This window comes from Fukomys damarensis, unplaced genomic scaffold, assembly GCF_012274545.1.
Source record: "Fukomys damarensis isolate Sample0158 unplaced genomic scaffold, DMR_v1.0_HiC HiC_scaffold_25, whole genome shotgun sequence".
NCBI lineage: Eukaryota > Metazoa > Chordata > Mammalia > Rodentia > Bathyergidae > Fukomys > Fukomys damarensis.
In genome coordinates, this window is record NW_022900937.1 from 23,797,831 (window position 1) to 23,814,209 (window position 16,379).

Consider the following 16,379-nt stretch of genomic DNA (forward strand, 5'->3'; position numbering starts at 1 on the left):
ACCAAAAAAAAAAAAAGAAAGAAAGAAAGAAAGAAAGAAAGAAAAAGAAAACCCGCAAAGTGGGGAGGGGACCAAACCCATGCAATTAGAGCTGGGATGTGGTCACTTTAGAGGGAAGACAAGGAGACTTTGAGGCCACTGATGCTGCCTCCTCTGCTAATATGAGAGCCAATTATACACTTTGTTAAGTTTATAAAAATTCTTTGAGCTGTATTTCTCTTCTCTTTTTATTGGGACAGAGGCTCACTATGTGTGGCCTCCAACTCACAGCAATCCTCCTGCCTCATCCTTCAGAATGCTGGGATTACAGGCGAGGGCCACTGTGTACCACTCAAGAAAACATTTAAAAGAAAATAGTCTCCCCTAACATGTTCAAATGAGAAGGAGAACGAGGGTCGGGGGAGGAAGAAGGGAAAAAAGGGAAAAGGGAGAAAAAAGAATGGAAGAAAAAAATGGAAACAAAGCCTTTGTAAACGGGGAGTGGAAGAAAGGTTGAAGAGAGGGGAGGGGGAAACGGGGAAAAAAAGAAGAATTAAGACATATTATGTACAGGAACAAATTCCCTGAATGTGATCAATATGTACCAATTTTAAAAGTTGGACAAAACCCCAAATAAACAAAAAACAAGAAAAATAATCTCTCCTAGAGAGATGTCCAAATATTTATGTGGATGCTTCCGATTTCTTGGGTGTGGGCTAAACATGGCCACTTCCTTCCCATGGGTGCAGTATGGGAAGGGAGAGAGTAACCTCCCAGGGAGAGGTTCAACTCGGCTCCAACAGCGGCTCAGTCACGGCAACCAGGCTGTCACGCTGCACTGCGTGTGCCCCGTGTGCTGTGGCAGCAGCAACACTTGCCCTGGGGCCTTCCCACCACTAACCCATAACCTTAGGCTTGCCATGAGCAAAACCCCAAGTTCTAACAGTGGGACGTCCACAAAACACCAGGCCAGGGCTCCTGACCATTGTCAAGGTCACCAAAAAAAAAAAAAAAACAAGGGTAACCCGAGAAAGTGTCATAGCCACAGATCATCCAAAGAGCCATGATGTTTAAATACCTCGTGGTATCCTAGTCGGGACCTGGGACAGAAAAAGGACTTCAGTGAAAACTGAGGACATTGAAATGCACTGTGGATTCAGTTCATCAGTGAAACAGTGTCAGTGGTCTGTAACCACAACCTCTCTTTCAGCCGTGTCCTTCACTGAGTGAGTGGACTCTGCTGGAAACAGCTTTCCTGTTCCCTTACCTGCAGGCCCAGATCTGCTCTGTCCTTCTCCAAGTTCCATCCTTGCCCCTCAGCATCTTCATGAGTAAATCCCATAGCTTTCTTGTTTTCAGGAATTAAAGTTCCAGTCTAATCCAAGCTAAATTTTTACTTCTTAGATAGGAGTAGTGGTGCTCATCTATAATCCCAACACTCTGGGAGGCTGAGGCAGGAGGGTCATAAATTCAAGCCCAGTCCAGGCAATGTAGCGACCTAGAGAAAGCCTATCTCAAAATAAAAAATAAGGGCCAGGGATTTAGCTCAGTGGTTCTGGTACCTGTCTCTGCAAGCACAAGGACCCAAGTTCGATCCCTGGTACTAAAAAAATTAAAAATAAAAAAGGGCTAGGAATGTAACACAATGTGAAGGCCCTGGGTTCGATTCCCTGTATAGCAAAAAAAATTTTTTAATTTCTCATATCCAATTTAAGACTTGTTCCCATCTTCCTCTTACATGTGACCAAGGCCTTAGTCTAGCTTGAAATTTCTTTTACACAATGAACACCCATGTGTCTTCATCTAGGTTCGTGATAACTGAACCTCTTGTGTGCTTTCTCCTGATTGATAGATACATAGATAGGTACATGATAGATAGATAGATAGATGATAGATAGATAGATAGATAGATAGATAGATAGATAGATAGATAGAAGTAGTAGTAGTACTAGTAGTACCAGGGATCAAACTCAGGACCTTGAGCTTGCCAGGTAGGCGCTGTGCCGCTGAGCAACATCACCACTCCAGTATTACTATTGAGACAGGTCCCCCTGTTGCTCTGGCTGGCCTTGAACTCCTAAGCTCAAGCAGCCCTCCTCCCCAGCCTCCTGAGTAGCTGACACTACAGGTGTGCACCACTGTGCTTGCCTAAAATGCACACTTTTTTAACCATTTGAAAGGAAGTTGCAGTAGGACACTTCCTCCTCAAATAATACAGCATCAATCTCCTAAAAATAAGGATACACTCCCACAGAGCCATGATACAGTATTATGCTCACATCTAAGAAAGCTAGCGTTTATTCCAGAAAATCATTTAATCTCCAGTCCATGTTTCTATATCCCTAAGGGTCCCAAAAATATCTTCCATGTCTTTGAAAACTTTTTTGTTAAATCCGGGATCCGATCAAGTTCATATTTTACATTTGGTCTTTTATCTCGGTGGCCTCTTGGGTCTAGAACAGGCCCTGGTCTTTCTTAATGATATTCGTCACTTGCAAGAGCTCAAGTCCTGGCCATGAGGAGCAAGCAGCCAAAATCAAGGACTTTTCATTTGCTTTTTAATTTCTTACCATCTCTTCCACAGGAGGGTGGGAGAGGGTTGTGTTGGTCACCTTTATGTTGCTGAGACCAAGTACCTGACAAAAACAACTTACACAGTGGAAGGGTTTATCTTGGCTCATAATTTCAAAGGTTCTAGTCCATAGTTAGCTGGCTCCAAGGCTGAAACATCATGGAAGAAGGACCTGGAGGAAGATAGCTACTCACCTCATGGCAGCCAGGAAGCAGAGAGCTGGGAAAGAGCCCAAGAGGAAGAGACAAGGGGCCAGATATAATCCCCAAGGTCACACCTCTGTGACACACCCAGACACATCTGGAGGTGTGCTTTATTATTCTCTTAGGCATCTCTCTATCCAATTAAATTGACAGTTAAGATTAACACGGCTGCTGGGTATGGTGGCGCACACCTGTAATCCCAGCGCTCAGAAGGCTGAGGCAGGAAGATTGCTGAGTTTGAGGCCAGCCTGGGCTACATAGTGAGTTCCAGATCAGTCTCAACTATATAGTGAGACACTGTCTCAAAAATAAAAAAGGGGGGCTATCTCCTGTTTTCAAATAGGAATTTGAGCTGAGATTCAGAGGCAGCTGGACCATGCCCACTTCCAGCCCAGCTTGGACTGAGTGCCCAGAGGCAGGGAAGGGGGACAGTCCGAGGCCTAATTCCCACTCCTACCAGCCTGCCCTGCCCTTGAGAGAGAGAGAGGAGTCCCTTAACCTCTACTCTGAAAGGAACTGGACATTCAGTCCAGACAACCAGAACCCCTCCTGGCCTGATCCCAGAGAGCTGACCTGAGCTCTGGGAACAGGTAGAGCTACATGGTCATGGCCCAAAGCCAAGGGTCAATCCTTCTGACTTTGTTCAGTGATCCAATTTTGATATCAGGTAACCAGGCCAGCTGGGCCTATCTGATGGGGGTGGTGTTTATAAAAGGCCCCTTGTCTGCAGCCAGAAATCCCAGATGCGCCCCCACAATCCTGCTAATCTCCAGCACCTGCCTCCACAGGTACATTCCAGGGCTGGGTTCCCTGCCATGGATTCTGGAGACTGATAGAGATGGAGGAATGGGAACCATGGGTAGGGGTAGGAGGCCTGAGTCCTGGTCCCTGCTGATCAGCTCTAGGCTCAGTTTCTCCATTTTTCAGTGAGTGGCTTGAAGCTCCATCTCTTTCTTACTGGATAGAGATATGGGGAGGGAGGGTGGCCCTGGCCCGGCTGCAGCAACCTCAGCTTCCAAGACCGTGAGGAGACAGGAACTGTCCTTGCAGGAGGATCTTTTCTTGGTGTCGACAAAGGGTGCTATCAGGGCCAGGGGCATCACAGGCCATCTGCATCACTCCTGGGACCCTGCGCTCCCTGCTGGGGGGGGGGCTTCCTGTTGCTGGGGTATGGAGAGGGTGTCACCTTGTTATGGAGCTTTGACACGATGTACAGCACACACTCTGCGCCAGCAGTGCCGGGGGGACCGTCCTTGGCATCCCTGTGTTGGAGGTGTCTCAGCCTCCGCTACAGCTTCAGAATTAGAAATGAGGGAAAGGCAGGGCTAGGAATTCAAACACCTGAGCTGGGGATCCCAAGCTCTGCGACATGCGAAGGACACCCCTGGGGAACGGGACCATGACGGTGTGTCTTAGTCCTCTGGGGTCCAGCTGCGAGCCTCTGGGTGACTGACCGACTGAATAAACAGACAGCACCATCTCCATCCTCAGCCTGTCCCATCCATCCTTCTCTTTTGCAGCTGGTACCAATGGCATTGTCCCAATTTCTTTCCTTCTCAGCCATGGAGCTGCTCCTGGCTGCCACCATCTTCTGCCTGGTACTCTGGGTAGTCAGAGCCTCTAGGCCTCAGGTTCCCAAAGGCCTGAAGAGCCCCCCGGGACCCTGGGGCTGGCCACTGATTGGGCACGTGCTGACCCTGGGTAAGAACCCACACCTGGCTCTGGCCAGGCTGGCCAAGCGCTACGGGGACGTGCTGCAGATCCGCATCGGCTCCACGCCAGTGGTGGTGCTGAGCGGCCTGGACACCATCCGCCAGGCCCTGGTGCGGCAGGGCGATGACTTCAAGGGCCGGCCCGACCTCTACAGCTTCACCCTGGTCACCGATGGCCACAGCATGACCTTCAACCCAGATTCGGGCCCTGTGTGGGCCGCCCGCCGGCGCCTGGCACAGGATGCCCTGAAGAGTTTCTCGGTGGCTTCAGATCCGACCTCTGCGTCCTCCTGCTACTTGGAGAAGCATGTGAGGAAGGAGGCCGAGCGCCTCGTGAGCAGGCTGCTGGAGCTCATGGCGGGGCCTGGGCGCTTCGATCCCTTCAGCCAGCTGGTGGGGTCGGTGGCCAATGTCATCGGCGCCATGTGCTTTGGGAAGAACTTCCCCCAGACCAGCGAGGAGATGCTCAGTATCGTGGCAGGCAGCAAGGACTTCGTGGAGTCCGCCTCCTCCGCCAACCCCGTGGACTTCTTCCCCATCCTCCGCTACCTGCCCAACCCCACCCTGCAGCGGTTCAAGAGGTACAATGAGCGGATTCTGCGCTTCCTGCAGAAGACGGTCCGGGAGCACTACCAGGACTTCGACAAGGTCGGAGGCGCCTGGGAGGCCATGCGTGTGTCCAAGGTGGCCACGCGGCAATGGTGCCGCCAAGGCCTGGGGGTGTCGGGGGCGGGGGGCCATCCCGCCCCACTCTGGACCTGCTTCCTTATCCTCACAGCCTCTCTCTTGGGGCCGCTCAAAGCCCTGGGAAGAAAAGCCTACAGAGGCACCTGTTATTAGAGTGAGAAGGCTCTTGTTCTGCAGGAACCTGAACCCCAACAACCACTAATCCCCAGCTCCATGTCACTTTTCTTCCCTGTGTTTGCACCAACCTCTTCCTCCTTTGACCTGGCCCCCCAGGATCATCAGAAAGAAGGGTTAAAGGGGTATTAATGATACAGCCAGAGCGGCCCCGCTCCTACCATCTGCCTTGCCTGGCCCATGGGGATGCATCAGGTGGGCTGGGGCTGGGCCAGGCCTTCGTCCTGGAACTCTTCCCAAGTGTGTGTCCCCTCAGAACAACATCCAGGACATCGTCAGCGCCCTGTTCAAGCACAGTGAGGAGGGTTCCAGGGTAAATGACGACCTCATCCCCCAGAAGATTATCAACCTGGTCAATGACATCTTTGCGGCAGGTAGGAGGAGACAGAGCCCCACACTCTTCCTGCCAGGGTCGGCTGGTCCAGGACACAGACACCCAGCCTGGAGTCAGGGATGGAGCCCAATCTGTGCCATCCACTCCCAGTGGAAATGTGATCGAGTCTCCCTCCTTTTCGGGGCCTCAGTTTCCCCGAATGATAATGAGTCCTTTGACCGGTGTCTCCAGCTGATGTCAAGGAGATTCAACCCCTACCCTTTGGAAAGATAACGCCTGTTCTGCTCCTAGGGGTGCTTGGGCCTCAAGGTTTCCTTGCTCCTGACTCCTTCCTCCTCTCACTTGGGGCTGCCCAGGCTTTGAAACAGTCACCACCGCCATCACCTGGAGCCTCCTGTACCTTGTGACCAAGCCAGAGATACAGAAGAAGATCCAGAAGGAGCTAGGTATGTGAGGCCCCAGCCCTGTGCTCAGGAGGCACTTGGACCTCAGGTCGTTTATTCAACCTAAAAATCAACGCCTGTTAGTGCTGAGGCATGGTGGCATGTGCCTGTTGTCCCACCTCTTAGAAGCTGAGGCAGGAGGGTTGCAACAAGTTCCAGGCCAACCTGGGCTACACAGTAAGACCAGATCACAAAATAAAAATTAATTTAAATACCTAGTATGTGCCTGCTATGTGCAAGCCCTGGTCCCAGAAAATGTTGCATGGATTTGTAGAGTATCAGACATATGAGATGTAGTCCCACACGGTGACAAATGGTACAACAGGGGGCATGGATGCCAACGGACAGTCAACGCAGCCCCTGAGCTCTGCATGCCCCTGTTTCTTCAGACACCGTGATTGGCCAGGAGCGGTGGCCCCAGCTGAAGGACCGACCTCAGCTGCCCTGCATGGAGGCCTTCATCCTGGAGGTCTTCCGACATTCCTCCTTCGTGCCCTTCACCATCCCACACAGGTGAAGCCACGTGGCGTGCACCCCTGAGCCCCGCCATGGCACCCTTTCCAACTTCTTGGTACCTCCCCTGGCTCCCTCCCAGCCATGACACCAGCTTCCTGTGGATCCCCAGCTCCTGGTTCTGGCTGCTCATGATCCAACCATGCAGCACCCAGGAAGAGGTCACCCTTGTGACCTCAGCTGTCACACATGCCCTCTGCTGCTTATGCTGGAACTGCTGCCTGGACAGACTCCTATCCACATCCCCTGCCCTTGCCCAGGGTCAACCCCAACCCAAACTTGATGTCCATTTCCACCCACATGTTGGTCCAGTTATTCCAGGAGCAAGTGGCTTGAAACAAGGCGGGCATGACAGCACACACCTGTAATCCCAGCACTCTAGGAGGCTGAGACAGGAGGATCACAAGTTCCAGTCCAGTCTGGACAACTTAGCAAGACCCTATCTTAAAAAATAAAAAGGCTAGGGCCAGAGATTTAGCTCAGTGGTTCCACCGCCTGCTTTGTAAGTGCAAGGTCCCAAGTTTGATCCCCGGTACCAAAAAAAAAAAAAGTAAAAAGGCTTGAAACTCTATGGCCTGCCCAGACTGCCTACCTCGGTGCCAAAGAATAGTACAGCACACAATTGGACACAAACAGATGTTTCTGCACCATGTTGAAGGGGAGGAAGAGGCAGGACAATTTCCTCTCCTCCCTACCCCTCACGCTCTCTCACAAAGGGGCAAACTATAGGGAACAGACATAGGGGTATGACAGGGAGGAGAAAGATGACCCAGCTTTCCAGCTCCCAAGCATAACAGAGCCCTCTTCCCTCCTCAGCACAACCAGGGACACCATACTGAATGGCTTCCACATCCCCAAGGAACGTTGCGTATTCATCAACCAGTGGCAGGTCAACCACGACCCGTGAGTATGCGGGCACAAGGGGGTGCTGTGGCTCCTGCAGTCGGGGGAGCTGCTTGTTTGCTGGAAATACATGGGCAAGGCGTGGACCCTCGAATGCTGGAGAGTTTATGCTAAAAGACAAAATGCAGATCAGTGTGTTCTTTGGTGCCGGTCATAAGAAATGGCCAGGAAGTCGGCTAGAGTTGCCAGCCTGAGGGAGGGTGCTCTGGGGTCCTGACAGGAATGGCCCAAAGACTGCTCTAAGGAAACCCCACTTTAGGCTACAGCAAGGGGACCACAGAATGTACCACCTGCTCTCTTACACTTCTGAGCATAAGTGTTCTGAACACTTGTGCCGTCAATAATCATTTCGAATACTACCCATAATTTGGGGCCATCTATGATTCCCTTTGTTACCCACATCTTTTGAGTAGGACGAAAATGAACATGCTTTCTTTTTTTACCATCATCACCGCCCACTAAGCCTTCATTGCTCTTGCTGTATTCGGACGCCTGTGTTCTCTACAGACCACCAATTGGGAGCCTCCCTGGGCCTCCCGGCCTCCCCAGCTCACAAGATCCTCTGCCCTCTCCAGGAAGCAGTGGGGAGATCCCTTAGAATTCCGCCCTGAGAGATTCCTCACAGCCAGTGACACCACCATCAACAAGACATTGAGCGAGAAGGTGCTGCTGTTTGGCCTGGGCAAGCGCCGGTGCATTGGAGAGACGCCTGGCAGGTGGGAGATCTTCCTGTTCCTGGCCATCTTGCTGCAGAGGCTGGAGTTCAGCGTACCGCCCGGCACGAAGGTGGACATGACACCCACCTATGGGCTGACCATGAAGCCACCCCACTGCGAGCACATCCAGGTGCGGCCGCGCTTCTCCAAATGAAGGGGCCTCAGCAGCCAAGGAAGGGGATGGGTGCCCGTCGGCCTTGATCTTGTTTCTCCCCTTTTCTTTGTAAAGAACAGTTTCAGCTAGGGATGGTGGTAATCACAGCACTGGGGAGGCTGAGGCAGGAGGATGGCCACAAGTTCAAGGCCAGCCTGGGCTACATAGAGAGACCTGCCTCAAAAAATAATAATGAATAAATAAATAAAAGCTTTATTGAGATGCAGTTCTTAAACCATAGAACTCACCTCCTTAGTGTAGTCGTGCAATACCATTTTCTGTCTCTGTGGATCTGTCTGCTCTGCACTCTGCACATAAATGAACCAATGCAATCTTCCGGCTGTGCCCAGCCTCTCTCAGAGTTAGAATAATGAGGAAAGGGGCCAGGGATTCAGCTCAGTGGTGCTGCCACTTGCCTCCTAAGAAGGTCCTGAGTTCAATCCCCTGTACCAAAAAAAAAAAAAAGAATAATGAGGAAAGAATGGGCGTAATCTTTCCAGGATCCACCCATGCCTCATGGGCCCTGGTTTTTCCAGCTCTGAGCCCAGGCCTGGGTCTGTCTCCCATCAGCATGGATGGATGGGCTCTTCTCTCACTGCCCCTCTTCCTTCTGCTCCTGTGTGACCCAAGAGTGAGCACCTGGAGGGCACAGGGAGGAGAGGATCCAGCCGGGGACCCTTCCGGCCCCATCTCAAAGGAAAGAACGTGTGACTTCTCATCAGGCCTACCTCTGCCCATCCAAGCCAGGGGAAAACAGGCTTCCAGAGGCACTTCAGTACCTCCAAAAGGTCCAGGTCACCTCAGAGACAGAAAATACAGCTAACAGGATGGAAGCGAGTGTTTGCAAAGCATCTGACAGAAGATTAATACTCAGGCAGCCAGGCGGGGCAGTAACCCCAGCACTTGGGAGGCTGAGGCAGGAGGGTCAGCATAAATTCAAGCTCTGTCTCATAAAATTTTTAAAAAGGAATTTTTTTAAAAAAGTATTCTATTAAGCAAAGTAAAGCCAACAGCAAAAACAAAAATACAGGTACAGTCTGATTTCACTCACATGAATGGGAGGAAGAGAGAAAGAAAGGAGAATATAGGTTGCCAGGGGCCAAGAGGAGGTGGCAGGGGTGGAGGTTCTTATTCAATGAATACAGTTTCTGATCAAGATGATGAAATAATTCTGGGAAGGGACAGAAAGGGTTGCACAACAGTATGAATGTACTTAGTCCCAGAATCATAAATTTCAAATGGTGACAATGTTAAGTTTTAAGTCTATTTTACCGCAATCATTTTGCTTGTTTCTTTTTGAGGCGAGGAGTTGCCACGTAGTCCAACCTGGTCTTGAACTCACCGTGTAGCCCAGAATGGCCTCAAAGTACTGTGATCCTCCTGCCTCATCCTCCCTCGTGCAGGGATCACAGGCGTGCGCCACCACAGCTGGCCAGCACAATCTTTGTAAGAAGGAGAGATACGATAGAATACTGTCTATGATTTTTTTTTTTTTAGAGATGACCTTTCCGAGCCACAGAAAGATGTGGAGGAACTTTAAATGTATATTGCTAAGTGAAAGGTGACATACTGTGTGATTCCAACTCTGACATTCTGGAAAAGGCAAAACTATGGAAACAGAAAAACGACCAGGGAAGGGGAGGGCTGAGGGGTAGCTCAGTGGTACACTGCTTGCCTATAGTAAGGCCCTGGGTTCACTCCTCTGTACTGGAAAAAAAAAAAAAAAAAAAGATTAGAAAATCTGCTGGGAAAAGCAGAGAGAAGTTAAAGTTGTGCCACTACACCCTATGATATGGTAATGGTGGTCATACATTTATCACAACCCATAGAACATGCTGGATGTGGTGGCTCACACCTGTTACCCAAGCACTCTGGGAGGCTGAGGCAGGAGCATGATAAATTCGAGCCCAAACTTACCATCTGTTTAGAGACTTAGCTATTTAGTGACTGGGCTGTTTACTGACTTAGTAAGACCTGTCTGGAAATAAAGAAGGGCTGGGGATGTAGTTGAGCACAAAGCCCCAGGTTCAATTCCCAATACTTTTTTTTTAAAAAGAAAGAGTTCTTCCAGTGGCATTACTGCCCACCATTCTGGAAATAGTCACATACATTGTGGCTTTGAAGACAATAGTACATCTCAGAAGTAAAGGCAGACACTCCGTGCTGGTACCCAGGGGAGGAAGTGTCCCTCCTATGTGTGCTCAAACCCAGGGCACAGGCAAGGAGCCTGCAGCTGGGAGACAGCCCACCCACTTCCCAGCAGAGCAGGTGCTGCTTTGTCCTGAGGGCCCCATCTGAGGGGGAGCAGGGTGCAACCGGCACCAGACATCATCTTCCTAGTGGAGCAGGACTTGGTCCTGCCTGGGAGTCCCAGTCTGAGGAGGAAATGCTCCTGACCCGGGACTGCTATCCAGGAGGGATTCGCAGCCTGGCACTCGGAGTCCGCCCTGTCTGAGGGTGGAGACACAGCCTGGCCCCGCGACGCCCCATCTGAGGGCAACGTGACATAGCTTCCTAGAGCGGAAGGGGCCTCCCCTAGGCACCCCTAGGGCACATATAGAATATATGATGTTGAACCAGGCGAGGTGACTCACACCTGCCAGGGGGATTGCTATGAGTTCAAGGCCAGCTCGCACAACATAGCAAAACCCTGTCTTAAAATGAAACGAAAAGAGAAGAAATGAAGTGAGTGACGCCACCCCACCTGTCCATCCAGGTCCAGCAAGGCCCAGCTCCCCGGGGAGCTTCAAGGACAGGCTGAGGTGGCCACCGCTTGTCCAGTGGACACCACCCCGCCTGGCCTTGTGCGGACCAGCACTAGCCTGAGCTTCTCACACACCTCTGGCCAATCTTTAACCAGCTGGCCACGGGTCCCCTCTCCCAAGGCAGAAAAAACGGGACATGGAGACTTTGCCCCTATGCCTGTTATCTGTCCCCAAAGCAGGCTGGGGACAGATGGGGCCAGTTCTGTCCTGGCCCTTCCTGGACACACATTCTTTTGGCTGTCCTCAAGACAACCTCAGGAAGTGGGCACCATGAGGTCATCCTGGGATAGAACCCAGGGCTCAGAGGTCACAAGCTGCAAAGCAGAGGCCGAGGGGCTCAGGACTGCCCCGTCCCTGTCCCTTCCCTGCCTGTATCTGCCCTGCATCCAGACAATCTCACAGAACAGATACCATGTGGTCAAGAGAGGGTTCTGCTGGGCCAAGGCTGTTAGCCATGCTCATGGGTCACGGGTCAGGCGTCAGCTGGCCTTAGGTCTCTTTGGGGCATTGTCCCACTCTGACTCAGAGGGAGGAGAGCAGCTGGAGGCAGATGTGGCTGTTAGGGGACAGCACAGCAGGCCCAGAAGGGACAGTGACACAGAGGAAAGCTGCTGTGACACAGGAGCCACATGGAGTCTAATGCATCCTCCCCCTGCTCTCTGCCTTCCCTGGGACTCTGAGCTGGACCTCCTGGGCCACCGTCCTTGCCCCAAACCTGCTCACTGCTTCCTACAGGGAACACCAACCCTTCACCCTCTGGACAGTTTCCCTCAGGAGTCCCTTGGTTCCTGTGCAAATGAACCCAGTCCCTGGGGTCCCCCTCACCCACATCCATCCAGTGAATCTTGCCCCGGGACAATTTACTCCTGGGGCAAGGACTGTTCAGGTGACAAAGGAGACTGAGGCTAGCACAAACTGTCTGGAACAGTAGTGCACGCACTGTCTGGCAGGAGCAGGGAATCGAGAGAGGCTGGATTTTCCTAGACCAGCATTTGTTTATTTAATTTTTTTAAATGATTTTTTTTTTCCTTTTTAAGACAAGGTCTCACTATGTAGTACAGACTGGCCTTGAACTTGCAGTGATCCTCCTGCCTCAGCCTTCTGAGTGCTGGGACGACCGGTGTGTGTCACCATACTCAGTCACTTCTCTAGTTTTAGAAGGACATTGCAGTGACACTTATGGCTTCCCCAGGCCACCCCTTCACCTCCGCACTGCCCACTCCATCCTGGCCTTGACTGGGGTAAGCCCCAGTCCTCACAGGGCTTGGGAGAGGGACAGGCAGTAAGGCTGGAGGCTGCCTCGTCTGGGTCCAAATCCACTAACCCTGGGCCAGCTGCAGAAGCTTTCCAAGTCTGGTTGTTCTCACCCTGCAGGTGTGATGAGATCCCACCCCGCAGGCTGTTGGAGGTACAGTGAGGATCCATGAAGCACAGGGTGCCAGGTGAGTGCGCACGTGCAGGCACACACACACGTACACACGCACACCAGCAGGCAGGGTAGGGGTTCCCAGGGCCACTGTGGTACACACACCCTCGTGCAGGCGGGGCACACGTGTGTGAGCCTGTGTTCCCGGCACCCTGCACCTCTCACTGGATCTCACCAGGTCCAGCCCAGCTCACTCCCTTCTGTACCCCCCGCCTGGCAGACAGGGGAGCTAGCGTGCCTAGGAACAATGGGCCCCAGGCCCTTCCGGGCCCTTGCGTGAGAAGGAGCTGAGGAAGGAAGGTCACCTTCCGGTGGGACGACCTTGACCCCCAAGTCCCCTGTGCTACCCTTAGTGCTCCCTGTCCCTACCGAGAATGTCCCTCTGCAGCTGGGCTGGAGCCCCCGAAAGTCCAGGGCCTATTCTCATTTGTCCCCCACCCCTGTCCCCCATGTGTGGCTGGACAGAGTGCCCGCAGTACTGCTCCTGGGGGCTCTAGCTGGATCCCACCTGGCTTCTCATTTCCCCATGGTGACCCTGGAAACTCCAGGCAGGGTCTTGGCTCCCCATCTGTGGAGGTGGCATCATGAAGTTCAAGTTCCCAACCCCTGGCTGGGAGCAGGAGGAGCAGCACCCACTTCCCAACCTGCCAGCGGCCTCCCCACGTCCATCCCTGACCTGGAGGAAGCTGGAATCTGGAGACAGATTCCTGGTTCTCACAGCAGGAGGACGTCCAGGGCCACAGACAGGCCTGCAAGCTCTCGCCCGCCCGACAACTGCACACATGCAGTTGTGCTCCTGACGCACCCGAACGCACACCTGGCGCGTCCACGCACATACCTGGCTGCGCTTGCCCCTCGCATGCATGTACGGAGATGAGCCCTGCACACCCATGCCCGCTGGGCCTCTTGGCTGGGGACCCCAGGAAGCATCCTGCAGAATCCACCCTGCTCCACCTGGGACCTAGAGGACACTAGGGGTGTGGCAGGGTCCAGGGCTGACAGTGAGGTATAACCCAGCCTGCACCTTCACTCCCAGCAATACCAACTCACTCATTCCTTTACATAGGTTCTTGCTAAACAGTAACGTTGCAGCCTGGTGCACAGGTATGCACCTGTTGTCCTAGCTTCTCGGGAGGCTGAGGCAAGAGGATCACTGGAGCCCAAGAGTTCAGGGCAAGCTGGGCAATGAACAAATTTCAAACCAGTGGGGGAAAGATATGTTACTGAATACTTCATGTTGGAAAAAAAAGTGGCTCCACACCTTGAACACCAAAATAAATTCAAATGCATCAAAGATTTAAATGTTGGAAATAAAACCATGAAGGGCAAGAAGAAAACAAAAATATGTTTAGCTATAAATGACTCAAGCTCATCCTTCCTTGATAATACTCCATTGTGTGTGTGTGCATTTGTGCGTGTGTGTGTGTGTGTGTGTGTATAAATAAATATATTTAAAAACCCCACGTCTTAGCTAAAGGGATACACCTTGAGGCATGAGACACAGGTTTAAATACCACCTTGTTTCTCTGGTGTGAGAAACCAAAAGTAGAAATAAGGACTAAAATGTAAGACAGATATTGGGAAATGGGAAGAAAATGTTCAGCTGGGAAGGGAAACAAGGGAGATGGGAGGGAGAAAGGAAGGAAGGGACAAGAAAAAAGTGAAGATAGAAGGAAAAATGGAAACAAAGCTTTTGAACAAAAGGAGGGCTTGGGGGGGAAGGGGGAAAAGGCGGACTGTATCAAGTACAGGTGCAAATTCTCCACGATGAGTGCGAGCATTATACATGCCGAAAATGCACCAATACATGTTTTGCTACTAAAAAAAGGAAGAAGAAAGAAAGAAAAATACAGCCAGGTTTGGTGGTGCACGCCTGTAATTCTAGCACTCATGAGCCTGAGGCAGGAGGATTGCCCCAAGTTCAAAGCCAGCCTGGGCTACACAGTGAGTTCGAGGCCAGCTTGAAATACATAGAGAGACCCTGTCTCCAACAAAACAGAAAACAAAAATACAGGAGCGAATGAAGTTGATTTTTAAACGTACTCTGAGAGTGCAAAAAGAAACCTCTCTAAGCTTGACACAAATCCAAAAACTGTGGAAGAAAAGATGACTTCTGCTTCATAAAAACCATTAATTTAATTCGAAGAGAAGGAACAGAGTTAGGAGGTCCGCTAATGTGAGAGGCCAGCGCCGCCCCCTCCCCAGCCCTCTCCTCCCGGTGGCCTCGGGCATCGCCCCCTGGAGAGTGGCTGGGACAGCAGGAGGGAAGGTGTCAGGGCCCTGGCTCCACGGAGCTCCCCGGTACAGCGCCTCCTAGCGGCATCCTTCCGCAATTGCACTGCCCTACAAGTCTGAGCTCCCTACTGAGCCTTTGAAAATAATCCCTGTTTAAAACTTTCCTCAAACCAATAGGACCTTGAATGATGCACAAAGAAAAGGTTAATTTCCTCAATTTGCAGAGTTCCTATAAACAACAACAATCCGATGAAAGCAAAGAACATGAATTGTTAATGGAAGAGGAAAACGTAAATGCATTTTTAAAATATAAAAGGTTGCCTGAAGCCAGGCATAGGGGAATCTGCCTGGAATCAAACTACTTGGGAGGCCAAGGCACGAGGATTACTTGAACCCAAGGGTTCAAGACCAGCTTGGATGACACAGTGAGACCCCATTTTTTAAAAAAGCCGGGCATGGTGGCACACCCCTGTCACCCCAGCATTTGGGAGGCTGAGGCACGAGGATCACTGTGAGTTTGAGGCCAGCCTAGGATACAAAGTGAATTCAAGGAGCCTGGACTACACAGCAAGACCCCTATCTCAAAAATAAATAAATAAAATAGAACAAAAAATAAAAAGAGCTGAGGAGTCGCCTAGCTGCCTAGCACAGGCCTTGGACTCAGCCCTCAGCTCACCAGCCAACCAAAACATTTCTGCAGGGATCTCTGTTTAATCCTTGTTTGTCCAGCCTCGCTGCTGCACCCCCTTTGTTATTGATCCCGGAACACCTTTGTTATTAATCCCCTAGCCTAGCCAACGACTGTTGGATCAAAACAACTTATGCAACCCTCTTCCTCCTTTGCCTTTAAAACCCTTCCCAACCTCAGCCCTGAAAGACCCATATTGTCTGTTGTTCACCAAGGCAGCGTGCAGCAAAGCACCTCCCAAATAACCATATCTCTGTTTGGGATGCCTCTTTGTTTGTTATTCCAGCTGACACAGTATTCCACGCATTTCAGCAAGAGTGAAAATGACTCTTGAGCCACGCAAAACAGCACTGTGCCCTGGAAGATTAGCCCGGCAAAGACAGGTCTGGTTACCGTCTTTGTTTCCAGCACAGTTGTATTTCAATATATGCAGACACTGGGAGGACGGGCAAGAAAAGGTAAGTTTCTTCTCTAGGAGAAGCCCAAGGGTGTGGGATTGGCAGAGATGCCATCCTTTCATAAAATTTGGACTTTGTACCATGTGTATTGATTTCCTATTTCAAAAAATAATTTCTAAGCCAGGTGCAGAGGTGCATTCCTGTAATCCCAGCACTCAGGAGGCTGATACAGGAGGATTGAGAATTCAAGGCTAGCTTGGGCTACACAAAGGAATCCTGTTGCAAACAAACATGCAGCTGACAGTCATTTATGTTATATTCACTAAGTATCTATCAGGCACCAGCTGCTGTCTGCACTGGCAGGCTCAGGCATGATATGCGTGATTGTTTTCTGCTCACTCCATGAAGTAAAAGATGCTAAAGAAGTAAATGTACAAATAAGTACCCAAGTACACAAGGTAATAAGTTCTGGGAAGA

At 51.2% G+C, this 16,379-nt stretch overlaps 1 protein-coding gene across 1 annotated transcript; it reads left to right on the forward strand.

The window, feature by feature from the left end:
• Window positions 1-3,447: 3,447 nt before the first annotated feature.
• Window positions 3,448-8,481, forward strand: LOC104863918 (cytochrome P450 1A2). The gene is made up of 7 exons (XM_010626602.2): window positions 3,448-3,542; window positions 4,275-5,114; window positions 5,584-5,701; window positions 6,018-6,107; window positions 6,494-6,617; window positions 7,434-7,520; window positions 8,096-8,481. The coding sequence occupies exons 1-7, from the start codon at window positions 3,498-3,500 to the stop codon at window positions 8,388-8,390; spliced, it is 1,599 nt and encodes a 532-aa protein (XP_010624904.1). The 5' UTR covers window positions 3,448-3,497; the 3' UTR covers window positions 8,391-8,481.
• Window positions 8,482-16,379: the final 7,898 nt, after the last annotated feature.